Raw genomic sequence first — 27719 nt, forward strand, 5'->3', positions numbered from 1 at the left:
ATCAAAATTCATTTGAAGAAAGTACGTGTCATATTCTTAATTAAAAATCCACTAAGTCAGGATATCTTGTTCTTAAAGGACCTAGTTATTCTTCAGGGTTTAATTTTTTCAGATTTGTTTGTCCAATTTAGACGAATTCCTATTGACTCCAGCAAAAATGAGCGGAGAGGTGAGTTGTCATTTATTTATTTTGTCTTTGTTTTTATCCACACGGTCTTTCACTATTTCAAATTACTTCACTATTTCTTTGAGATCATATTTCAAATTAGTTGACAGAGCAAGTTTCTTGTAATCGGGAACTATGCTTTTTTTCACGTAAATCTGTAATAAAGCTTAGTTACTTTATAAGTGAACCTTAGCAACTTTGAGACTACTTCTTACTTGGCCTAAAGGAAACGCGGTTGCTTGGACCCTATGGTCGGGGTATGGGTCGCGGTCGGACCTTGTTTTTTTCAGCATGTATGTAATTGAAAAAAAAATTTGTGGGAAAAATTAAATGCTTTTGTTTGTCTGGTTATCTTTTGTCGGCTTACTTGCCACATTGCGGATTATTGTCGTGCTGTCAGCAAATTTCGTAGATGCAAGTGTTTTTGAGTTTACTCCTACTACTTTTTCTTAGTTTTTTTTTCGCTTAAAAGCTTTTTTCGGCCTGAATGGTTTCGGCTTATGTTTTATAGGCGTAGTTGTATGCATTGTGGGCCCGGGATTACTCCCCTAAACGAGATGAAAGTTGCTGTTCAATTTATCCAAGTACTGGAGATAAGTTCGTTGTAGTCTGTTCGTTCCGAAAGAATTCGTTCAAAGTGTTATTGTAATGAGTCGCTGCAAGGCAAAAATGATTACCTTAATTTTTAACAATTCAGTAGTCTGTGTTGCAGAAGTTTAAAACATAATTGACCAAATTTTTTATGACAACAATTTTATGACCACTTACATTTTGTAGAGTCCAGACAACTAACTTAATTTACTTGTCGAGGAGTCCGCACCAAAACAAATGTGCCTTCAAAATTTACGTTAAAGGTATTTGTACGCGGAATTCACGAATGTTTACTAAGTAGAATTTGTTTAAAGATATGTCTCTGGAATCCAGAAACAACATATAGACACAAGATTATGCGCCTATCGATTGCGCAGTTTGGCCTTGTATTGTTTTATGGCATTTTTTTTGTTTCCCACGTTTGTCGGCTTCGTGGCTGCTCGCTAAAAACCAAAAAGCTATTTTTCTGCAACTTGTGTTTCTTGATTGTTTTTTTTCTGAATTTATTAAGAGTATTGAACGTAGTCAAGACTCTTTTATAGGTCTTGGTGTTTTTTTCCTTTTTTTCAGGAAAAAGTCCTAAAATCTGCTGACGCTTAGTTTTGATTTTTTGCGGTTTGACTTATGATTTCTTCTTAAATTCAGTGCCTTTCCATTGTTAAAAGAAAAGCAAACTTCACTATCGAACAGCAAAAGTGTAAAAGTCACGAAAATTGTGATCGATTAATAGTTATGAAAGTGCTATTCAATTATCAGATTTTCCGGCGAAACAAAATCTTTACGTTTTGACCAATTTCGGTTAATTTTTTGAAAAAATTGTCAATTATCAATTGTTCTAGAAACTCCAAGAGGTTTAAGGCCATCTTTTTCTTCGAAAATCGAAGGCTGACCTTTTTGCAAAAAAAAAGTCATTTTTGTTTCTTTGCATTCATTGCTTTTTTTTTCAACTATCACTTGGCTATGTTTTTTGTTTTTCTTCCCAAAGAAAAATAATTTTTTGATTTTGTTATTTATGCGTCAATTGTTATTTTTTCGATTTTGTTATTTCCGTGTCAATTTCGATTTGCCAAATTGCAAATAATTTTTGGCTTAGATGCCACAGCATGGTCTTAGCTTATGGCTTAAACAAATTTCCAGGTATGTAATGGTCCAAGAAATTTTTTTATATGCGATTCAATTCATTCTCCTTTTAGCTGGTACCTTTTGCATTCTCATTTTGAATTATCTTTTTACAGAAATCTTGTTTATGACAGCTATTCCACTATGGAACGACATACAAAAACATATTGGAAAACGCTGTCTTATTTAATACAATTCAATGTGAAATACAGGAAAGATTAGGTCAGTTTAACGTGGAAACAATCAAAGTTAAGCTTAAGGTTAGGTTTGGTTATGCTCTGGCTAGTCCAAGAAAATTTGCAGAAATGAAAAAATATACTTTTTATGCAACATTTCAGCGCAATTGATGGAAGTTTTGTGGTTTTTCAGTTCTTGGTTAAATAAAAGATAGGAGCCTCTAAAAATTAAAATAAATAGCCTTTGTTAATTAAAAGAAAAGATAATAACATATGGCCTTAGTTGTTGTGGCTTCATGGGAGTCTAGCTGCGTATTGTTGGCTGAATGAGCGCACGCTAAAAACTAAAAGCTTATTTATTGCTGATGGCTGTGTTTCTCAACTATTTTCCTAAGTTGAGTCCGATTTTTCCCGTTTTGTTTTCATTTCAAATATTTTTCTAACTGTTTCTGTCTTTATGCATTTTGCTAGCTTGCAATGCGAAGCTTGCGTTGTATGGCAAGTGATGCTAAGCTCGATTCTGTTTCTGATTGATTACATCGCAAAAATTTGGGAAAAAAAATCCCGTTTTTTTTGCGAATGATTCATCGCTTGGTTCGTTATTATTACTTATAGTATTTGAACCAGATGATCTGTTTTGGGCATGGAATTGTAAGAAGTTAACTGGTTTACCAATGTTGTGTAATTGTCGAAATAAAATTGAGTTTGATGATTTTTTTTACAGGGGAAGGCCATTGAGCCCAAACAAGTAAAATGTATTTAGTTGGTTTTCGAACAGTTTTAAATGAAAATGCAAATTCAATATTGGATCTCATTTGGTAAGCCCGTTTCCGATCCTAACGCCTTGCCTATTTCTAATCTTGATTGTCGCGTCAAATTTTACGGTCATTGAATATTCATTGAATTACGGTCATATTGAATTTAACTAGATTTGAAACAAAGAATAGCGTTTCTTTTATTCCAGGCGGAGCCTGTTAGCAAATATGCTTTTGTAGACTGAGGTTTAGTGGCAGTTTCTTTATCATATTGGTAATTTCAGATGATATTTTAAAAATTGAGGATAATTTGTTTCCAATTTCTAAATGTCTTGACTTGCAAGTGAAGTCTTCAAAATGTGTACAGATCAATAAAGCAGTTATTCAGATTAAAGGAATGTTCGCTCTGTAGATTAGTAACAATCATTGGAACTCCACATAATTGGTCATCTAGCTTCGTTTTCACTCTTTCAGTGCGTTTTGTGGTGTTATGTGTATAACTATCTAGTTGGAAGGTTCTGAGCTTAGCTTAAATATCCTAATGCTGGTAGGCTGTGCTGCTTAATATCCGCGTAGAATTCAGTTTATAGAGTGAGATTGAAGCAAGTGGTGTTTGTGTTCGCTAATACCATCGCCACTTGAATTCCCAATTTGCTTTGCTCAACCGAAAAGAATTTGAATGGTAGCCTGTCTGTTCAAGCCATGTCCTGGAAGACTACTAAGACTACCTTTCTTTCCCATTTCAACGCAATTTTGATTCATTCTGCTCAATACCGATACCATTTGTCTTTATTCTCAACGCCACTCAGTGATTTTGCGTAACAGTTACTAGAATGGTAAAGCTCTACTCGCCACATTATACCTCTACCCGTTCTGCTGTGTGGTATTTTTTTCTTGTGTAGATATTTTGCTGCCGTATTTGCGTAGCTTATTACACGCGATAGTATCTTGGCAAGGGACAGAAGGTAGCAGTAGTTGCTCAGAACTAGAGCGGAATGCTAGTACCACTGCTACTGTTGTAGTAGGTCGCTAAACCAAACCTCTACTCGCCGCTGTTCAATCTATCCTGCCTCCAGTATTCCGTCCATTATTCTATTCCCCTTTTCTCTCTCTCTCTCTCTCTCTCTCTCTCTCTTTTCCCCTGTGTTGTTCAGTGCTACTGCCATTTTGTTGCCTTCAAATCGTCCCCTCCAATCGCACTCTTAGCTTCCTTCCCTGTGCTTGCAGTGAGAGCTACTGAATCTAAATCTAAATCTGTGGGCCTCTTCAACTCAACCATACAATCTCCACGCCATACGCCATACTGTACCGTCGCTTCTCTTCTCGCTCGCCGCGTCTCCGCCGCCATAGCCGCCGCCGCTTTTCTCATTCATTATTTTAAATTTTAAACCTTTTTTTCTTACTTTATCCTCTGTAATCTGTTTGTAGTTTCCGAAAACAGTCAAATATTTGTTGTTTTGTTCCGTGTATAAAAACAACCGCAGCAAACATCGGATTAAATATCCCCGTAGCCATTTTTCCAAAGCAAACAATTGGTTGAAAAAACTACTACGTATTGAGATGTTTGCTAAAGTATAGGTACAAATTACAAATTGAGCGGCTGATTTGATTCGAGAATCAGGTTACAAATAATCTCGCGTATCATATTCCGAATAGAATTGTGAACAGTTTCATTATCAATTCGAAGTTGTTCTGCTTATCTCAGGTCAACTTAAACTAGCATCCATTTCGGGGCTCGATTGGTCGGTCGTTTGTGCCAAGAGTGCTTGTTCTAATCATCATTTATTGCTTGTGCTATCGCCAAATCAGCTGGCTTCAAAGCTAACTGACTAATTACGTTGCGCATCAGCTCAGCTCCATCGAATTAGTGTGGTGGACTGACTCAAAAATACCCGATCTCATCCATTTTGTCAGTGATTAACTTCAAATACACGAGGCTGCTTTTATCCTGTGCAAAAAGGTTTAGATCGCGTTATATAGTACCCTAGCGTCCTTAGTTTTGGATTGGTGAGTTATCCAGCTTATAAATTTCCTTAAAAAAATTTTTTTTTATGGGAGCACATGAGGTTGTATTTTTTTTCGATATCCCATTCAAGATTATAAGCGGGCTATTAGTTTTTGTTATCAATGATTATGATTTGCACTCAATTTAATTTTTGATGGTTTTTGAGCCAGGCTCATCACTTCACTCGTTGTGCATAAGAAACTAAGATTTCAGCAGTTTTTGTGAGAAATTTAACGATGTACGACAAATATGCGAAAAAAAGTTATTACGATTTTCGAGACACGCTACTTTCCTCGATTTTACGAAGCTGATAATTGGAAGTTACTTTTTGCAAGACTATGGTGTTCAAATGATTACTGCAGAATTGATTGTTGATATTTGCGGCGATTCAAGTCTAGCTGTGTTTTTCTGAGTGCAACCAGAATTTGTGTGGCGAAAAAATAAGCGAGTAGCAAAACAATCTTAAAATCATCGGAGACTTGCTGTTATTTTGTTAGGATCAGGGGCGGATCTAGAATTTTCTCGAGGGGGGATTTATCAAACATTTTTTTAGGTCGATCAAATTGAATTTTCGAGCGCTCCCAAAACACTAATGACCTATAAATTGCGTTTTTTGACGCGCGCGCTCAGAAAAATTAGGGGTTGGTCGGCCGAAAATGGATGATATAAAAATAATACCAAAAAGGGACCCTTTGGTTGGAAAGGGGGTCGATTTGATTTCAAGTTATACGATTTTATGCGTTTTTATCAAAAGCTAGAAGTTCAAGATTTCTGTAAGTTCAAAGATTTTGCGATCACGAGGCACTCGACTTTATTCTGGGAGATACTGTTTCACAATTTTTGCTTTTAAATGGTTGGATTTTTATTAGCTCATTTTTCTGCTTAAGTTCTTAAAGGCTTGGATTTTGAGATGTTTTAAGTGCTGAATTGAATTCGGCTTGAAAGTTGTTTATACTATATGACCTTCGTAATTGTAACGGCCGGTTGAATTTGGTTTTTTTATCGATTCTATTCGTCTGACTGGTTTCGTTAGTCGGTTAGGTTTCTGATCTTTTTTTCATCTTTCGAAGCCCAATCTGAAACATAAGCCAAACTACGCTCTAGGATAACGAAAGTAGAAGTCGCGCGAAAAAGAATTACTTTTAGTTACGTGAGTGGACTGAAGTTTCAAAATTTCTAGGCGAAATTAAAAAACGATAGTTGATTAAGTATTTACGCTTGCGATTAGCAAGCGTTATAAAACCGTAATATAGATTTTTTCGGGTTAGCAACTAGTTTATAAAAGAATCACTTGAATCATTTTACTTTTGGTTCATATTGAATCGAACGTCAGACGTTAATTCGCGTTTGTGGCACAGAGTTAACGCACTTGCCCATAAGGGCAAAGGTCAATTATTAAAATCCGGCCAGAACCTGTTTTTTTTATGCGCAAAATTGTCCGCGCGTCAAAAAATCTTTATCGGACTTCTGTTTGTCTGGTTTTTTTGTCGGCTTAGTTGCCACAGCACGAAGTTTGCCAAAAATTTGGATATTTTCTTCTTCGAACTAAAAAGTTTTTCAGTGTATTCCGGTTTTGGACAACTAATTGAGTTCCCAGAAGTTTTGCCTATTTTTGATTTTTTTTTCATGCCGTTGATTATAAGTTTTTTGAATTAATTTCTTTGTAAATTCAAGGAGTTTTCTCTGTATTTGGTGCAGTGGTAACAATCATGCTTGAGACGACATGTTCTAAAAGTTCGATTCCAGTCAGGACCTATATTTTTTGTTGAAGCTGAAAATATTAGATAATTTTAGTTTTTCTTGTCTGCTAATTTTTGTAGGCTGAGGTTCCACAAAGGTTCGGTTTCTTTTCTGCATTTTCAAAGATTGTAATGATGCCGGTAATTTTTTTACAGGATTTTTTTTCCTTTTTTGCAATTGTAACTTTTTTTGACAAATTTTGTTACTTTCTAATTTTGTATTGGAAGTGTTTTTTTTTCAGTTTCTTTTCATTTGCTGGTGATCATAGTCATTCATTTTTGTAAATAGATGCAAAGCTCCGCTTCTTCTCTGTGTCTCTAAAGTTTTTTCTCTCTTCGCCTCATTTTTTCAACTAGCCTTTCATAGTTCAAGGTAAGGCTAGTTCTATGAAAAACATGTCCGTCATTGAAGTTTTTCGACTTGGTTTCTGGTTAGTTTCTTTTGGAAATATTTGATTGTCTTAATGCCCTGTTTGTATTGCTTACTCTCATGTACACGCTAAAACCTTTATAAATAAATGCAAATTTTGAAGAAACTTATCGAATTTTTGGAATTAATGCTTGAGTCACATTAAATTCAATGACAGATTCTATTAGTTACCATAAATTCAAACACAAAAAGTGATAATGGGATCTTCAAAAACAAATTTTGTTTGATTTTCTACTAACTCTTCTTTTAGCTTGGATGAACTCGTCAGAGGTTTAATTTTTTTAGTATAATGAATGATGCTATGGATTGTTGTTTTTGAAACGCGTTTTCATGAAATTTTGTATGTGCTTTATTTGTATGTGCTTTATAAAATTCCATATTTCTGACTATCGATAATCTGCTTATTTTTGTTGGCTTAGGTTCCGCAGCCCGGACTTTTCTCGAAAGTTGAGGTTTTGATACCCTTCTAGCTTGCTATTTCTAACACTCGTAATTGTATAGGTTTTTGACCATTTTTTTTTGAATTATTTTCTTTCTATCATAGATTTGTACAATACAAGGAAGGCGTAGAGGTAAGGTATCAGATTGCAAATGTTCTTATCTTCAAGTGCTCAGTTTGACGCGGCTTGAAATATTAATATAATCGGTTGACAATTGTATGCATAACCACCGAGTTTGGAAATTATTAGTTATTATATTTCGTCTGAAATTGGCCGATGATTTTACGCTCGTCGTCTGCTCCTAAACTTCTCTCAGTAAGCTATTTGGAAGCTAATTTGAGACTTATGTGCATTCGGATAAGTAATCGGAACTAGACTCTTTTTCCCTTAAACAACTTTTCTTACAAATCTTACTTGCTTTATTATCGATCCTTGTCAACTTCCAGATTCATTCCGACTTGGCGTAGAGGTAACGTCTAGGGTCTAGAGTTCGAGTCCCGGCCAGACCTTGTTTTTTCGGTATGTATGAAATTGTTGTTCCGACCATTTGAAAAACTGGGAGGAACTTTGTATTCGGGTATGTTTTAAATTTTTCTTTTTTTTTTTGTTTCCCAGGCAAAATTAGTTATCGCAAATATTTATCAGAGAGAGTTGAGTGCAATATCATATTATAGTTCTTTTAGTCGTAATTTGAACGTCATTTAAAAAATTTTCACGTTGTCGACAAAAACGGTTTGAAGTTTTCGTCTAAATTCGAGCGAGTACGCTTATTTATGCTTAATATAGGCCGTTTACAATAGCTTATTTATGCTGAATTTTAATTAATTGAGTAAAATAATTTTGCTGATTTTTTTTGCCATTTTGGGAATTAAAAACTTCAAAACTTCAACAAATTGCTGCTAAACAAATTTTGCAAATATAATTTTATTAAAATAGTTTTATGTTTTTTCTTTGTTTTTCGAATCATTTTTCTTTAAAATATGTTTGCCTATATTACTATGACAGTCGAATATGCCTAAATCATAGTTTTGTGTGAGATTCTTTTGTCACACCACGCAAAAAAACTCACTTGGAAAAAGAAAACGTTTTCGTTTAGTTTTTTTAAAGACTATGCTTGGAACACTCTGTGCTACTTGCAAAGTTACTGGCTATCCTTGTTGTTATTGAAAATTGTTGGAAGTTCGTTTGCCTTTTCTGTCATTTAGTTGCTAATTTTTCTGTCAAAATAGTTGCTACATCACGGAATTTTCTTGCGTTGGAAGCAATTTTCAAATGTTGTAGTTTCAGGACTTGAAATTTTTTGTACAAAATCACTTTTTTCGGGTCACACGGTGTCCGCTTAAAATTTGTCGGCTTTGTTTCCGCGTCGTAAGTTTTGTTCCGTAGCAATATTAATAATCGAATTTTTGCTTCGCATGTTTGCCTAGAATGAATTTTTATCTGGACACGAAAATTTTGGTAGGCCTATTTTTTTTTTCAACATTTTTCATTTTTTTCGACTCATGTTTTCTAATGTTTGTGTTGCTCCACTTCGCCTCTGTGATTTAAGCTGTCTCTTGTTGCGAGTTGTCTTTTTTGCAATTTTCGAGTTCTCTTAAGGTTTTTGGTTAAACGCACTTGGAAAAGGGCACATAGTATTTAACTCTCACATCACATCATAAGTAGATATTTGTTTTGTCTCGTTGAAATCGGTTGACTTCAGTCGTAAAAGCGGTCTCAATTGAATTTGCTAGAACGGAATTTCGACTTTGTGGAGCTATTGGGCTTGACCTAATCTCAATCTGAACCAAAACAGGCGCAGCGTCGTCATAAATGAGGCAAGAATTAGATACGCTTTTATTTGTATTTGAGTTCGTTTCGGAATTGGTCATCTTTTCTACAGTGGAGTTTTCATGGATCTCTTTTTACACTTGCGAATGAAAGAGTCTTGTATTATTTCCCCCCATTGGTACGTAGTAAAGAATAACCACCCCTATGAAGAGTTAAATCAATAGTTAAGCAGCAGGGGGAGGGGCGAAATAGTTGAAGAGATCTGTCTGCATTTACTAGATTGGCTGAGGGAATTATTGAGTTAACTCATGGAACAGATTGAGGCAAAGCTACTTTCTCTCTTATCTTCACAGTCGAGATTTGTTTTATTATGCCGAGGTTTGTTTGTAAGTTAATCAAACTCAAACCACATAGCACTATCTCCTAATTTAAATAAAGTTAGCTGCAAGGTCTGCATTACCAGATGCAAAATAAACGTGAAACTATTCGAACTCTTAATTTATTTCTTCAATTGAAAAGTATACCATGGCACACGCCTAATGCGAGCTCAGTACTAATTTTTTGCTTTTACAAAAATTGAATAAAGTGCGCTTCGCTCTACACGTTTTATGTTTTTTGCGAAGCTTGAATTGCGTTTATTGTTTATAATGCAAATCGATCGATGGTAAATGTGAAGTGGTGCGAAAAAATTGAGGCGTAGTGCAAAGTTGAAATTAGTCAAAGCGTTGAACAATTTGTGGCGTGAACGAACGTGAAACATCTGAACAATCCGATGTGTTTATTTGCTTGGCTCGATAATCATAAAATTAATAAATGATGAATGCATGCTTCTTACGCTCAAAAAATTTCATGTATGCTGCGTATATAGATTTTAAGCCTTTTCTAATGCCATACAGCGCTTGATCAGAGCTTTTAAAAAAGCATGCTGTTTTTAAAAGAAACGGAAACGTTATTGTTCTTCTTTTTGTAATTGAAAAAAGGAAAATCCCTTTTGACAGAAATAGTTACGTGAGTCACACCAGAATTTGTGGTGATTTCTTTAGAATAGATGGAGAAAATGAACTTCGTGAATAAAACACTCTAATTGATGCTTGTAATGATTGGATTGATTTTTATTCTTTTTTTTATATAAAAAAAGTTAAATACTTCTTTAACATCAATCGCTTGCAAAATCTAAATTGCCACTGCTTGGGGATGGTCATTTGAATGTCTATTGTTTGAACTTATATAACCCGATTTCAGATGAAAAGCGTTTTGCAAAAATATGATGCTACCAAATAAAAGTAAACCGCACATTGTTACATTCTGAAACAATTGGAACAAGAAATGCCAAATAGATTATCATGTGACCAGTCTCAATTATTTCGTCCGTGCCACAAAAATGAAACTTAAAAGCCATCTTCAACTTTTTCAATGCTCTTGAGTTTTTCATTTTCAACAGCATACCATATGGTTTGTTTAAATTGCTTAAAACTGAACGAATCAAGCAAGCCTTTCAAGGAACCTTGGCAGAGTAAAAGATCTTGACTGTTCCGAGGGATAATATCTATGCTATGCATGCTCATAATTAACTAGTTCAGCCTTGCTCACATAGTTTGATTAAATATAAGCAAGTAACTAAGTTCCCTGCTAAGAGTATATGATCTGATACACTCATTACGCTTGCGTTCAACAAGCGTTCTTTCGAATGTTTTTTTTTCTACTTCAACTTCCGTCTTCGTCGGTACACTTGGCTTTGCTGTAGCGTCTTTGCCTAGGAGGACAAAGTTCCTAAGCCCGTAACCGGGCAGGACCTGTTCCTTGTTGCAAAATTTAAAAAAATTCTTTAAAATTGTAGGTCTATTGTTTGTTTGTTAATTTTTGTCGGCTTAGTTGCCTTAGTACAGAATTTATTGCAATTGAAGTAATTTTACCTGTGCTCGGGGTCGTTTTTTCTTCAGACTTTTTAACTAACCATTTTTGACGGATTTTTTTTTTATCATTCAAATAGTAAGGTTGTCCAGAGATTAAATTTGAAAATATATTTTACCTGTGATCATTTTTGTTAAAGTTATGGGGGTTTAAAGATAGCCCTTTTGGTCAGTTTGGAACAATTAACGCGCGATATATTTCGCGCTGTGAACGCGTAAGCGGAGATTTAATTCATCCGAGAAATCATTCCAATTAAGTTGAAGGAAGCTTATTTGCCATAAATGACTTGTTACTAAGAGCGAAATCTATCACTTTGTACTTTGAATGGCATGTGGGAGGATGATTTTCAGAAAAAAACCTAAAATTTAAAAAAGAATGTTCATTTTTATTACCTTTAATTTTGTCATTTTTTTCTGCTCTATAGACCTTTAAAAGCAGTCGGAACATGCAGGGCTTTGACCTGATACGAGCAGTCTGGTCTTGGTTTTTTTCAAGTAAGTTGAAAACTTACCAACCCTGATTTTGTATAATTTTTTATTTCGGCGTATTCACTTAATAATTCGTTTTTTGAAAACATAATACTTTTGTAAGAATACCTTGTAAGAAACTTGAAGGAAGTTATACAGGTCTTGTTTTTGTAAATAAAGAGTTCTAAGGCCATCTTGTTTTTTTTTGAATATCAAAGGTTGAGTCTTTTCTAGAAGTATTTCCTTGCTGAAGCGCGATAATCTTTTCTGAGTGCTTATTTAATGGTTGCAATCGTGTTTCTTGACAGTCTACCCTTAAATTTACCTAATTTGAGACGAAGGTATGACATTTTTTGCAGTTGTACATTTTTGATCAAATTTATTACTTCCATTTTATTTCCTGTCCGCTAGTTTCTATAGTATGTTTGTGTGATATCGAAAAAAAAAATAACTCTTATAAAGCGTACAAATTATGTATTTCTTTAAACTTAAAACAGATTTAATCTTACAACCTTGGTTTGAGATTTGAGCCAGACTAGCATAAAAAAAGGATAGCCGGTTACTGTGCAAGTAGCACAGAATGTTTCGAACAGTCTTAAAAAATACAAAAAAAATTTTCTTTTCAAATTGGTGTCGTTTTTTTACTGCATGTTGTGATAAAAAGGTCTGAACAAAAAAAAGAACTTAGGCATAATTGAGAGTCAAAAAAATTGTTTTGAAAAAAATGACAAGAAAAACGAAAAAAAAATTGAAAAGTATTGAAAAAATTTCATTTTTTCAAAAGCTTTCGAATTTCTAAGTTTTTGATTCCCAAAATTGCGAAATTGCGCTAAAAAACTACCTTTACATGAGTAAAACTAAGTTGTCACGGCTTAAATTCAGCTTAAATAAGCTATTGTAAACATGCACGGTTAGTTTTTTTCTTTTTGTTTTCCTCGCAAAATCAGGTACTACAAATAATCATCGGACTGTGCTGAGTGAAATATCATAATAAAGCACTTACAGTCGTCATTTTAAATTCATTGAAAAATTTTGAATTTTTTTCAGTGTCGAGAAAAACAGGAATTTTTCGTCTTATTTCGAGCTTATTAAGAGCTTAGTTTTACTTGAGTAACTTTTTTGAGAATTTCAGCGCCTTTTTGTAGTCTAAGTTTTCAAAAAAGTTTAAAATGAAAAACTTAAAATTGAAAGTTATAAAAAAATTTCAAATTTTTTTTCTTGTAATTTTTCTACGAATATTGTTTTTCAATTTGCTTATTTTACTATGACTTTTATCCCCTTTTATCGCACCACGCCGAAAAAAAATTACAACAAATCGAAAAAATTGTTGTATTTTTTAAGACTATGGTTGTTGTTATTGTTGTAGTAGCTACGCCCAACGCCTCTATGGTCGGCTACTTGCACAGTAACCGGTTATCCTTGTTTCGTATTGGAGGTATTTTAGTCGTGATTAAGCTGTCCTTAAATGCTGTTTTATGCTATATGACATAACCCTGAAGATTTTCCCATGGTAGGTTGATCTCGACTGATGTTTTATAATAAATAAAAACTGCATTGACGTAGAGTGAAGAGTAGAGAAGACTCGATAATATTATTTCGCTCTCCACTCCCTACATGAGCAAACATCATTAATTTCTAACCCATGTAGCAATTTAAAAAACTTACGAAGGAGTATAATTGCCTTCTTTTTTGAGCGGTCGGACAAATACGAGTAAGCAATGGCTATGCAAGTAGCACAGAATGCTCCGACCACAGTAATTTTTAAAAGCATTGGCAAAAACGTGATCTGTGTTTTTAACCTTATATTTTTTTTCAATTTTTGCGTTTCAGGCTAAGACTTAGTTTGCCTAACATTATGCTGAAATCGGGTTTTGGCAGTCTTTTTCTCGCAAGAATTAAAGCGAGCAACTTTTAACTTGTAAAAAAGCTAGTGACTTTTTGTGAACAATCATTTCGATTCCGCAGTTGATGTAATTTTTACGTATTTCGGTTTACTAATCTGATGATTTAATGAAGAAAATGATACTGCCAACTTTACCTGTTACCAAGTGCATTTTTTGGACAAAATTTCTAATGGTTTGTAACGGGCCCACACACAAACGAGTATCCCTTAATCTTCAAGCCGTTACCCGAGGTGATCTACAATAACGAGAAGAAACATATCTGGGAATCCTCGTTTTCTTGTCAGTTTCAAATACTTGGAGCGCATAATGATAAATGTTTGATTTTGTTTTGTTAGGAATTGGGAAGGCGTGACAGCTACCGAGGTGCAGTGAAAGACACTAAGAAGATGGCCGAGGCAAGTGCGGATGCAGGAGGTGGCGGAGGAGGCGGCCAACCGAAGCTGAAGGGGAAGGAGAAGATGGATGACCTGAAGAAGGAGTTGACCCTAGATGACCACCAGATCTCCTGGGAGGAGTTCCACACCAGACACGAGGGATCCAACAGAGTCTCAGTAAGTCCCTCCATCTTTTAGTCTTACTCCACTAAGAGAGATGTTTTTAATTTCACCACTAAGTTCACAGTTGTATATATACGATGTACATGGGATGTTTCTCAAAATCAGTACTTTGTAGTCAACCAGCCAGAAGCCTGACCAGGAAGTCGAATTTTTTAAAGCTGAATTACATGTGCGATTAACCTGAAATCACATGGTTGGCGGGCACCATCATTACCCGATTTTCTTTATTGCCAACCTTCTTACTCATTGCGGTCTTTTGTTGCTTCTGAGTTCAGTTGTATATTTTTTCAAGTAGATTTACTGGAACATTAGAGTCAGATTCTGGACGAAAGCTATCTGAAATGTAACTCCTTGTGTACCTAACCGTTTTTAGTGTGAATGTGAAATGGGTTTGTTAGGGTCTGACGGAGGCCAAGGCAAAGGAGATTCTTGAGCGTGATGGACCCAATGCGCTCTCCCCTCCCAAGACAACGCCCGAGTGGATCAAGTTCTGCAAACAACTATTCGGAGGCTTCTCTACATTGTTGTGGATTGGAGCCATCCTATGCTTCATAGCCTACACGGTGGAGAAGGTGACAAGTGAAGACGAACCACTCAAGGACAACGTAAGCACATCTGATTATAGATGAAAATTGAACTAATGATGACAAACATATTCAAGACTCAACTTTGACCGCAAGTTAGACTCAAAATTTTTTCGGTTATCATATTAATCTAATTTTTGAAAAGAGCAAGATTTGGAGGAGCTACGGAAGACTCGAGTTTTGTTTTGTGTTTTGGGAAATTTATGGACTAGCATCTCGTGTGAGTGTTATATATGTGTGCTGCTGTGTGGTTTAGTTGTGGCTGGGAGTAGTGCTGGCCAGTGTGGTCATCATCACCGGCTGCTTCGCCTACTACCAGGAGGCCAAGAGCTCCGCCATCATGGACTCATTCAAGAACCTAGTGCCACCTGTAAGTAGAAACACAAGTTGACCAAGCAAACAATCTCTCATTGAAACCAATTCAAAGGGGGAATTAGATGACTTGTTGTGGTACTGTCCCCTTAATCCCTTGTAAACACTCACTTGTAGTGCTCGAATTATAGACAGACAAGACGTTGAACAGTTAATTGAGAAATTTCGGATATGCTCAGCACATTTTATGGTACTGTTAGTTGAGAAGTTTCGGATATGCTCCTGTTGGCTGCTTCTAATGGGGATATTAGGATGGGAAATGATTGAGGTTAGATGGAGATGATTATGATGGATAAGGGAGATAGGTAGGAGGAAGTACAAGGAAGCAACGTGAGGGAAAATAAGCGTATTTGATTAAGAATGGGGACATAAAACTACGAACTAATTGGCTGCTGATGTCGTTTATGACGATGTGATTGGAAATGACGTCATAGCTGGCTGTACAGACAGTTGAATTTGATCTGATTTTGTTTCCATTTTAGTAAATTAAAAATTTGAAGTTGTATGCGATTTGGAATCGGTTTTAAAAGTATCAATTTAGAGACGTGTCGTCTGCTCATATCCGTTAGTTGACTTTTTTCCGCCAATAGACGGAGACTGAATTAATGAGGCGGAAACCTAGTTTTATGAACAGGAAGGAAATATGACGTCAAAATCTCATACGTCTTACAGGATAATTTGAAGAGACTTAAAATTTCAAATGCGTAGCGCAATAGGTTTTCGGGTATATCTACTTCAGGGGCCAATATATGCTTATTTTGAGGGGGGGGGGGAGGGGCGCCAAAAAAAAAACGCGATTTTTTTTGTCAAAATTTTCCAAAAAGTGCCCGAAAACGGCTTTTTTGACCTGTTTTTTCAAAAATTTGCTTGCGGCGTAGAAATTTTTCCCAAAACAGTGTCTTTTTACTGCTTTAGGAGAGCTCGGAAAATCAATTTGGTCGACCTTAAAAAAAGGTCAAAATTTTCGTTCTCATAGCATCTGCATATCTGATTGAAGTTTCTGCCACGCATCTTGAAGATTTCAATTATATTAACTTTATTTTCACCGTTTTTTTTTTGGATAGTTTAAAATATAATTTGACCACGTCAAATTTGAGCTTTTACCTTTTGACTTTTGGTTTCTTACGTTCAATTTAAATTCATTTGCTAAAAGGAAGACAAGTTGAGCTCTCCAATTAGGACAGCGGAAACCATGCGAAAAACAAATGTGAATGTCTTTACTTGCTGGTTTCCCCAGCGGAATGAGAAATGCAAATTTAAACAGTGTTCTCAAATTGGGTTTATTTCATGAAAACAGTACCTTTCTCAAAAAAACTTTGAAAATTGGAGAGTTTTTACGTGATTCATTTTTGTCGAAGTTTGATAAGTTTGATAAGTCAATAAGTAAGTCAATAATTTTTTTACGGTTTCCTTGAGTGCATTGACACTTCTCCAATTGTCTGTTGGGTGTGTTTTAAGTTTCAATGAACGATGTGAAGATAAATCTGAGATGCTATATATTGTTCGATGAAACTGTTTCAAGATAATGTTGAGATGTTATAATTTGTTCCATGAAACTCTTGAAGAAAGTCGCCATCTATACTGTTCATATATGTATTTATGTGTGTGTAGACTGCGAAGGTGGTTCGAGACGGGAAGAAGTACGAGATCATGGCGGAGAATCTGGTTGTGGGTGATCTTGTGGAGGTCCAGTTCGGAGACAGGATCCCCGCCGACATCCGAATGGTCGAGTGTAGAGGACTCAAGGTACGTTACAGAAGTAGTAGCAGTGTTAGTCCATTATTTTCTTTCAAGAGTTATTGAAGAGCAAACCCGGCTCAATTTTGATGTCTGCCGTGGTGAAATTCAAAAAATACGCTTACCCTAAGAGTGATATACTGTCATTCACATTCATTTCGGTAACTAGAAAGAATTGAAACATTTCTCTTTAAAAACTTAAGTAATAAAAGGTTAAAGTTGTTAAACGAAGCCAGAATTAATGTCAAGAATTTAGAAATTGGAAGTCCTGAAATGGAAACTGTTTGAGCCTGTGGTCTGTTTTTCCAACCAAAATCAAATGCTACTAGCATTTCGAATTTGTTTTGATTCACTCCTAAGTTTTCTCCAACATAAAGCATTGGTCTTTAATAGAACATCTGGTATTTTTGGTTCCTTGAAGTCAGTTTTCCAATATTTGTTCTCAGTTTAAAAGATTAAAGCTTAGTTGACATCAAACGGTTGATACATTCTTTGAGTTCGTTCAGATATCTGAACGAAGGCCCTTAGCTTAGGCGATGCAGAAAATATCTGAAATGGAAATGGGTCTGAAATCGAATTATGAAATTGAAATGGAATTTGCATTTGCCTAGTATAAACTTAATCACTTGGGACCAGCCCCCGATTAGTGAAGGGAGCCTTTACCTAGCCAGCAGTAGCTTAGTTTAAATTAAGAGAGAGAGAAAGACAGATTACATAGCTATGCTGTTCCACCCCAAACCCTCCCCTTCGTTTAATTTAATTGTTTCTAGCAGGTAGAGCTACACGCAGACTAGAGAAAAGAAAGGGAAACTTATTGCCAATATTGTTAATTCCTAACCAAGTTACTCCTTTTGCATTGTTACTAATGTCTCTGCAATTGTGCGTTGGGCTGGGCTATGTAGATGATTCGTTAATACTGAATATAAACAGCACCCCAAATGGGTTTCAAATCAGCACTTGTAAGGTTTGTTGAGCGGCTTAGCGGTTTGAAGTCTACCAAAGAGCAATTTAGAGGGGTAAAATGTTTGCAGTGACGCGTGCAGTATTTGTCCGGTCTGCTGAATTGTGAACAGCATTAAGAATTGCATAATATTCGGTGGAGAAAAAGAAGCCGGGTATAGCCAAAAGAGGGAAAAGATAGCCCCACTGCTGTGCCCCTTGGTTTATTTCCCTTCGCCCGCTAACCCCCGGGGGAGTCGGTTCAGTTGCTATTTGCAATGAAAATAAAAGTAGTGACGCGCAAATGGTCAGTTAGTTCAGTTGGTGCAGTTGCTTCTATCGTCTTATGGGAACAAATGCGCCCCGGTTACAACTTTAGCGAAATGCAACTTTAAACGCAAAATCGATATGTACTCCTTGTTTCTCCATTAGTGCCCTTTATCGTCTTCATTCTTTTTCCACCATTTTGTTTTATTAACAGTAGCTACTGTTGCATTTGTGAAACACTATTCGGAAGTCATAAATGTCGTCTATGATTAAACTCAGCTTTTGCTTTAGCTAAAAACGAAATGTTTTTTTTCTTCTTTGAGATATCATTCGTTTTAATCTACCTTAATTGAGCGCATAATGTATTTATGACTTGTGTTTGTGAGGTTTCCTTTTCATTTTGCTGACGTCACGAAGTGCCGTTGGAATAAACAAGAGCAGTAAGGCACTGTTTGTGAGAAAAGGAAAAGGAAAAGGCAGAGAGGCTTTGAAGCTGAGCAGAAATGTTGCTCTACCATTAACCATGGTGACATGTAGCCCCATATGTTTTATTTGAGTTTTTATTTGCCCCTGTTGAAATGTTACATAACAAGAATGGAATGTGTCCCTTATGTCCAGTGCAACAACAAACGTGTCTTCTTGTCTGCCATTTGGTTGTTGAATTGGAATTTAATGAATTTTGAGCCGGACCCTTCTGGCAAGCGAAGTTCTATATACCCAATATGAATGCTAATTTGATGGAATGAGAAATAAGCGCGGGTTGTGTTGTGTTGTGTTGTGCATGCGAAGTAGCTATTTGTACCTGAAGCAATTTGAGATAGGGTTTCTATTCTTTCCCTCGACCCAACTGTCCCGACCAATTTGGGCTCCCTCGGGGCTGCCTAGCTGTCAGTGAGGGCAATTCAGGTTATGTGCCCAGCCGTAATAAAGTGAATTGTGTATCGTCTTTGTCATGGCAAACTGTCTTTGTAGACGGGGCTTTTATCATTACCGGGAAGGCGAATGTCCAAAAATTGCAAATCAATCAACGTCATTTCAAATTTTCAAAACCGGCTGATTATGTTTGAATTCTGATTGGTTGAAATAGTTTTGGGGCAGTCGCTCGTTATGGAACGAGGGGTTCCCCCATTGCAGACTGGTCGCTCGATTGAACTGACAGTTGGATTATCTGGCTCCCAGTTGTCAAGATATATCTGGCTGTCTGTTGTATTTCGATTTTAGACAAGTTGAGACCCAGTTTTAATGTCAAATAATTGCAGCTAGGAGGGAAGTTGAAATGGTTATTAGTAGGCAGTCTTAAGAACAGCATGTGGCTTGATAGGATTTAAAGACGGCTGATAAATAGGCGGCGAAATTAAGTAGTCTTTTCTTTAGTATGTGAATTTAAAGTGATGAATTTAAAGTGAACGAAGAAGTAGACAAACTCTTCTGTTTAATGAATCAGGATGTCGTTTTCTTTTTATTAGAACAGCGTTTCAAAAAGAAGATGCATGTCAAAAATTTCAAAAAGAAGATGCATGTTTTAAAAAAAATTTACGAAAATTAAGAAAAACTGTCATGAAAAAATCTATCGTTTTTTTTTGCATTATCGACACAATCAGGGCTGGAACGAGGCAAGTTTTTGTCAATACAACTATGCTATTAGATTAGTGAGATGTCAAGGTTGTCTTGGGTATTATGTAAAAAAGCTCCTAGGGCCTCTCAATGGTTTTTTGCTTCTGTTGTCACATGAATGAACGTGATGAAAATGAGTACATGTTTGTGAAGCCACTGTTACTGCTTGACCGACGAGACGAAACCTTAAATCAATCTCCGCAATATTCAAATGAGGACTTTTGGTTATAAGTAAAAACACGAGTTTGATAACCATGCCTGTTTGTAACAGCGACAAACAACAACAACAGTATTTGTTTGTGTGTTTAGGTGGACAACTCATCCCTAACTGGAGAGAGTGAGCCCCAGAGCAGGGGAATTGAGAGCACCCACGAGAACCCACTGGAGACCAAAAACATCGCCTTTTTCTCCACCAACGCCGTCGAAGGTAGACAACCCAAGACTCACTTCATACAGACACCATGTTCACTACTTGACATCATAAAAATGATACGATTTTACTGCTTTTGCGCGAATTTCTTGAGTCAACTGTACGAGTGCTATTCAATAATTGTAATTGTTGATATAAGTAAAGTTTATCCAATAATTTTAATGCAAAAACTTTTCTGGGCCTTGCGTCGGCTTTAAAGAGCTTTCAGCTTCGAAGCGCTTAGCTTGAAAAGAATTGCGTTCGATGACATGTTTGCAGTCGTCAATATTTCTTAATTTAGTTTCTTGTATTTAGGTACTGGCCGTGGGATAGTGTTCCGAACTGGAGACAACACCGTGATGGGTAGGATTGCGAACCTGGCCTCCACTTTGGACATTGGAAAGACGCCGATCGCGAGGGAGATTGCTCATTTCATCCACATAATCACGGGCGTGGCCGTGTTCCTCGGCGTGTCCTTCCTCATCCTTGCCATCATCCAGGGCTACAAGCCCCTGCAGGCAGTCGTGTTCCTCATCGGAATCATCGTGGCCAACGTACCCGAGGGACTCCTCGCCACCGTCACTGTGAGTCTGCTCATCTAATTATTAATCTGCTATATCCCAAGGTAGTTACATGTCAGCAAAATGAAGCGACCGAAAAATGTCTGTAGTTCGGTTTCATAACCCAATATGAAGCTTAAATTTCAGTTAAAGAATACGTTCACAGCACATAGAATAAAGTTACTTCTTGAACGGTGGATCCCTTGAGCAATGCATCGTAGTTAGTTTTGCCTGTTTTTAATAATTCACGAAAGTATATTCATGAAAATTTTAATATTTTTGCTGATTACTGATGATCTGGACCGCTGCAAAATGTTTTGTAATGCATGGAAGCCAAATATGGTTTTTTAATATTCAGGTTTGTTTGACACTGACTGCGAAGAGTATGGCTAGCAAGAATTGTCTGGTGAAGAATCTGGAGGCAGTGGAGACTCTGGGTAGTACCTCCACCATCTGCTCAGACAAGACCGGAACCCTCACCCAGAACAGGATGACAGTGGCCCACATGTGGTTCGACGACCAGATCCATGAGGCAGACACCACCGAGGACCAGAGCGGTAAGTCACAATCAAATAAACAAAAACACACAACGCCGCTTTTATGTAACTCAATTAAGTAAGGAAAAATGGTAACTTGCTCAACTTGCAGCTCCACGAAACGGAGCGGTAGTTTTCGCCATACGCAAACTTCAACTGTTTGTTGTAGAAATCTGTTTGCCTGCTAGTTATGGCCGTAGAACTCCTTGAAATTTTCAACGGGAGAGGTGTTGCTTAAATATCCTGAGAGTCTATGTAATATTTCATCGAGCAACATTTGCAATTTTTGGGTGGCTAGAGCGCGAGACTCAATCTCTTGAAAGCAGTAGGTCGCAGAGCAAATCCTAGACCTGGCCGAATTTTTGCTAATTCGAGGCTTATTTATATTTTTTCTAGAGCTGCTTTTTTTTTCGTGTTCTTGCTATAGTTTGCGAAGCGAAGCTTCGCCTCTGTAAAATTTTTCCGGCATAATTTTAACTTTATCTATTTATCCAGTTTTCTCAAAATGAATTATTTTAATTGAAACAGTGTCAATAACAATATTTTCTTGAGATTCAAAGAGCTTTAAGGCCATATATTGTTTGTTTTGAAGTTCGAAAGTTGCAGTTTCTTTCGAAACTGTCTGTTGGCTGTTTTCATTCCAACTCGCTTATAAAAATGCTCATTTGGTGGCACTTTTGCAGCAATCACATTATATTTGGTTAACTTTTGCTGCATTTACATTATATCTTAATATCTGGATTATTCATGGGTACTGCTTGAATTTTGTCTAGCGACCATCTTGCTGATGCTAGGACGTGTGACTCTTGACCTCTGGGTAGGGGGCTCAATTCGGGCGCAGAAGATTTTTTTTTTTCGTTTAACATTTTCTGTTCTTTTTTGGGCCTTTTAAGCTACTTTTGCTCTTTTCTCGCTGGTGTTTGCCAAATGCAGCTTTGCTTCTGTGTAAAAGGCGTTATCGACATTGAATAAAATCTGCAGTGCTTTAAATGTTAATGAGTTTATCTTTATGTAGGAAAGGGATTCGACAAGACGGCAGTGACGTGGACGCACCTGTCCAACGTTGCCGCCCTCTGCAACAGGGCGGAGTTCAACGGTGGTCAGGAGGAAGTGCCGGTGCTAAAGAGGGAGTGCACTGGAGACGCGAGTGAGACTGCGCTGCTGAAGTGCTGTGAGTTGTGTGTGGGCAATGTCATGGGCATGCGGGAGAAGAACCCCAAACTGATTGAGATCCCATTCAACTCAACCAACAAGTACCAGGCTAGTGTATTCCAAACTACGAGGCCACAATTGGTCGCAAGCGACAATTAGTAGCATTTCAAAATTGTTGTTTTCCCTTTGCTTCACTTTTCAATCAAAATGATGATAATAAATATGCGAGCTTAAATCTGCGAGCTTAAATCCGCAAAGTGAACAGAATTTTCATGAACACTCATTCAGATCAAGTTGTGTTACTGCTAATTTTTGTTTGAGGAAACATTTGAGCCGCAATAAAATAACTTGAAATTGGCCCCAGTTGTACTCGAAACTAATCACCTGATTTGTTGAAAAGGCTAAAATGATGTTAAACTGTGTGATGTTTTTGTGTAGGTCTCCGTGCACCAGACTGATGACCCGAATGACAACCGACCTCTACTCGTGATGAAGGGAGCCCCCGAGAGGATTCTGGATAGATGCTCCACCATCATGATGCACGGCAAGGAAAGGCCCCTAGACGACAACACCAAAGAGGCATTCCAGAGGTCATACGATGCCCTCGGTGGTCTGGGAGAACGAGTGCTCGGATTCTGTCACAAGTACCTCGACGCCGACAAATACCCACCAGGTACAGCTTGCCCAAAAATTAAACAAGGATAGCGGGTTACTGTGCAAGTTGCACAGAATGTTCCGACCACAGTCTCAAAAAATACAAAAATGTTTTCAATGATCGGAAAAACAATACGACTCAAAACCTAAGTTATTCCGCTCCGACCAGCAAGCGTTATCAAAGGAAACATGAGTAGCCGAGTAGGTAAGATGCGCGGCCTTTACCTTATCGTGGGTTCGAATCGCGCGTCGGTCACGTTTGGAGGGGTCCCAGTGTCATCCTCCTCAAGGTGGGACCGGCTGCGGCTAAATTGATGATGACGACATCATTCTCCACCACGAAAAAAAAAGAAAGACCCAAGTTTTTGTGATGGGAGCTGGGCCGTCGGCTAATAGAAAGAGGAAAGGGGGTTTTTCCTTGTCTCACAAAACATTTAATAGCTTAACTTATAATTAATTCAAGTTTTTAATTCTGCGCAAAATGAGGATCAATGCTTTGAACGACTAAGGTTTGGGATAAGAGTCTGGACAGGACCTGCAATTTTGCAAACTGAAAGTTTTCTGCTCGTTATTGCGCGTATTGGTTTTTTAGGATACAACTACGATGCCGATGACCCGAACTTTCCTCTGGAAGGACTGTGCTTTGTTGGACTCATCTCCATGATTGACCCCCCAAGAGCAGCTGTGCCCGATGCCGTGTCCAAGTGCAGATCGGCAGGAATCAAGGTCATCATGGTGACAGGCGACCACCCCATCACCGCCAAGGCCATCGCGAAGAGTGTCGGAATCATCTCGGAGGGCAATGAGACCGTGGACGACATCGCACAGAGACTCAACATCGACGTCAGCGAGGTCAACAAGAGGTCAGTCCACAAACAACGATTTTGAGAGCAACAGTTACTTTTTTCTCAAAACATCTATTATGCGTTCTCGAATAGCTAGTTCAGTTTCGCGATTTCGACTAAAACACAGAAAATGGGTAAATCTACAAGTCCTTGTCATTCAAGGCTTAAGTTTGTTTGTACTTATTTGTGTTGAGTTAAACAGTTTTTTTTATGAATGCCGTGTTTTATAGAGATGCGAAAGCATGCGTTGTGCATGGCAACGACTTGAAACACATGGAACAAGATGAAGTGGATGACATTTTGGCTAACCACTCCGAGATCGTGTTCGCCAGGACATCCCCACAACAGAAGCTCATCATCGTCGAGGGTTGTCAAAGGGCAGGCGCCATTGTGGCTGTCACTGGCGATGGTGTCAACGACTCACCTGCTCTCAAAAAGGCCGACATCGGTAAGACCTTTGTTCGTATATAAATCAAAGTTTGAATGTGACTTTAAATTTGGAAAAGTATTTTGAAAACTAGAGAGGTGACTTAGGTCTCTCAAAGGTAAAGCTTTTTACTCATGATAAGCAGCAGATTTTCAGCTCTGTAATGAAAAAAAGTTCAATTTTTTCGACTCAAAATTCACTGATTTATTGTATTCCAGGTGTTGCCATGGGTATCTCTGGCTCTGACGTGTCCAAACAGGCAGCTGACATGATCCTGCTGGACGACAACTTCGCCTCAATCGTGACTGGAGTGGAGGAGGGTCGTCTCATCTTCGACAACTTGAAGAAGTCCATCGCCTACACACTGACCAGCAACATTCCTGAGATCGCACCCTTCCTCATGTTCATCCTCATCAACATCCCACTCCCGCTGGGAACTGTGACTATTCTGTGCATCGATCTGGGAACTGATCTGTGGCCTGCCATCTCCCTCGCCTACGAGCCAGCTGAGAGTGACATCATGAAGAGAATGCCCAGGGATCCGAAGGGAGACAAACTGGTCAACCAGAGACTCATCTCAATGGCATATGGACAAATAGGTTAGAATCTTTCATCATGCTTGATTTTTAAAACTTAAAACTCTTCATCCGTTGATGTCATTATAATTACCAGGTATCTTCGGAAAATACAAATTATGTGCTCACAAATATCAATCTTTGTTATCATCAGAAGCATCACAAAGCTTATGAAGACCATTTGTTTCAGCGTTTATAGTTAATAATAATAATTTTTTTGGTGCGTCTTTCATTTGGCAAAAAAATAATGTCTCGTATAAGCATCGAAAAAAGAAACGTTTTCTCTAGGTTTGACATGGGTGAGTTGTGTTTGTAGGAATGATGCAGGCGTCTGCTGGTTTCTTCTGCTACTTCGTGATCATGGGTGAGAATGGGTTCCTGCCCGGATATCTGGTCGGACTTAGGGAGGAGTGGGAGAACAAGAACAACAACTCTCTTCAGGACTCCTACGGACAGGAATGGGTAGGCAGTGAATGCACGTGACAACCATGGAGTGCGGCCTGTAAGTAGACAAACGGGTATTCATAATCGTCAGTAAGTAGACAAACTACATATTGACCAATCAGAATCGAGATATGAATATCCAACGTGTGCAAGAATAAGTATTAAGTTATCTCGGTTATGATTGGTTAATATAGTATTTGTCTACTTGCTGAGGTAAGTATGGATGCGCGGTTGTCTACGTACTGCATCTTAACGCACGATTATCTGCAACATAATACTAGAATTTGGAATGAAGTAACGTTGGAAGACATTAAGACTTCCAAATGTCAAATCCTAATTTGGCCATCAATAATAATTTATAAGATAAAATTTCATCATTCAATCAATTAAATAAATTTTATGATTTCTTTGCTACTTTCTTTATGGTCAAGATCAATTTTTTTAATGATAACTCACCAATTAAAAGTGCTGCAGAATTTTTTTTTAATTAGAATTTTGTCAAAAAATTGTAATCATCGCTCAAGTTGGAACATATTGTCGTTTTTGAGCGGTCGTGTGCGAGTGGTAAGCGCGCGGCTCTTAATTCGAGGGCCATCGGCTTGAATTCTACTTCGGTCCCGGTCGGAGGGCTCCCAATGTCATCCGCCCACTCGAGATGGTAATGGACTCGGGAAAACTGGATGACACCCTCATCCCGTAGGAAGGCCCTGCAGTGTAGGGCTGGGGGCAAATAAAAAACGATGTCCTTGCACAGCAACTGTTGAATCTTGTTTTGCTTTAGCAGTTCATGGTAACCTTAGGTAAATAGATGTACAGCAGTGCGTTGTGAAATGGAATTGGTTATGAATCAGGTACCGGTTATGATTGTGGTGACCTTGTTTTGATGTGGTTATGAGGTGGAATTTATTGTTTTTTTCTTGTGTGTTAGACATATGAACAGAGGAAGGTGCTGGAGTACACGTGTCACACAGCCTTCTTTGCCTCAATTGTGGTCGTGCAGTGGGCCGATGTGATAATCTGCAAGACCAGGAGGAACTCCCTCTTCACACAGGGAATGCTGTCCAACAAAGTGCTCTGCGGAGGTCTGGTGTTCGAGACTTGTCTGGCCTGCTTCCTATCCTACTGTCCCGGACTGGACAACGGACTCCGCATGTACCCCATGAAGTGAGCACCAACACTCTTCTACAGATATGTCCATACACATACGTTGTATGGACATACAAAGGTCATACGTAATAAACAGGAACGTGGCGCAAGTTCGTGAAGAGAGGAACATCTCTTATATTTATATTTTAGTTAACCAGCCAGAGGCCTAACCCGAAGGTTAATTATTTAAGTTTAACTAAGCTATGGCTATCTTAGAAGAGCTCACCTTGTATATAGCAGCGCACGTGCGAATCGAACCCGCAATTATATAATTGCTTGCTGGGCAACATCACTACCAATGCACCACAACGCCATATTCTTATCCTGCTCTGTTCTTTAGTTAATGAATAATTGATCTCAATCATTTATCCGATCCGTCACACTTTAAATCCTGGCTCAAACAATTCTCTGAAAACTCGTAAGATTGGAATTGGGCAGCGGTAGAAACTTCTGTTATTCTTCTGAAAATAAGCTACACTGTTGACCAATCTATGGTTCTCAATAAGTGAAATATGACTCTCAACAAGCGAAGTGTTTGTGTGTGTTTGTTTAGCTTCTGGTGGTGGCTGCCTGCGCTCCCATTCAGCATCATGATCTGGGTGTACGACGAAGTGAGGAGGTTTCTATTGAGAAAGTCGCCCGGTGGATGGATAGAGAAGGAGACATACTATTAGACTAGACCACCCACTGTCAATAGAAGTCACTAACCAAACAGCAAACACCACAGTACAATTACAGATGGTGTTTAATTACGGAATTACAAACACGATACACAATAAACCACTCAACCTTTACCCTTACTCGGAAAAAGAATAGAAAAGAAGCAACAAACATCTATTTACACGATAGACACACAGGAAACAACAAGTGATGATGATGCTGCTGCTGGTTGCGAACTAAAATAAACATTTTTATCAAGAAGAAACAAGTATACATAAACAAACAAAACAACCCACCTAGCCTCTTACCCACCTTCACATTACCCTCTCTAAACAACCTAGTCCAACACAATAAATAAACAACACAACAAGAATGAGCAGCGAAAGAACAGCAGAAAAATCCTCAATCTTCTGTCGTCATTTTAATACTAGCAGAACTTTTTGTCGTATTTCTAGCAGAACTAAACTTTCAATGGAATAAATTCAGCAAATAAAATGAACAGATACGTAATTGATTGTATTGTATGTATCTCTATCTCCCTCTATTGTTTGCATAGCACTTATTATTTGTATTAATTAAATATTACTTCATAATTGATGCCCCTATGCGCAAGCAGGAAAAGTTCAGATTTTCATTATGGTGTTAGGGTGCAACTCAATTCATCCTCATTCTAGGCTCAGTGCCTGTTTGGTCACTTTCACAATCAGTTTCAACAACTCGGTAACTGTAATTTGGTTTTAAAAATTTTGTAATTAAACTTTTTTCTTG

General features: G+C 37.7%; 1 protein-coding gene across 1 annotated transcript; it reads left to right on the forward strand.

Moving 5' to 3' along the window:
- Positions 1 to 39: 39 nt before the first annotated feature.
- On the forward strand, positions 40 to 27719 carry LOC134845851 (sodium/potassium-transporting ATPase subunit alpha-3-like). The gene is made up of 16 exons (XM_063862950.1): positions 40 to 169; positions 13809 to 14024; positions 14429 to 14635; positions 14871 to 14984; positions 16598 to 16732; positions 19853 to 19970; positions 20268 to 20536; positions 20871 to 21069; positions 22064 to 22308; positions 22639 to 22873; positions 23447 to 23717; positions 23930 to 24147; positions 24345 to 24725; positions 25018 to 25163; positions 26074 to 26309; positions 26845 to 27719. Exons 1-16 carry the CDS (start codon positions 158 to 160, stop codon positions 26963 to 26965), a joined length of 3123 nt encoding a protein of 1040 aa, XP_063719020.1. The 5' UTR covers positions 40 to 157; the 3' UTR covers positions 26966 to 27719.

The sequence above is a fragment of the Symsagittifera roscoffensis genome, chromosome 5 (genome assembly GCF_963678635.1).
Source record: "Symsagittifera roscoffensis chromosome 5, txSymRosc1.1, whole genome shotgun sequence".
Lineage (NCBI taxonomy): Eukaryota > Metazoa > Xenacoelomorpha > Acoela > Convolutidae > Symsagittifera > Symsagittifera roscoffensis.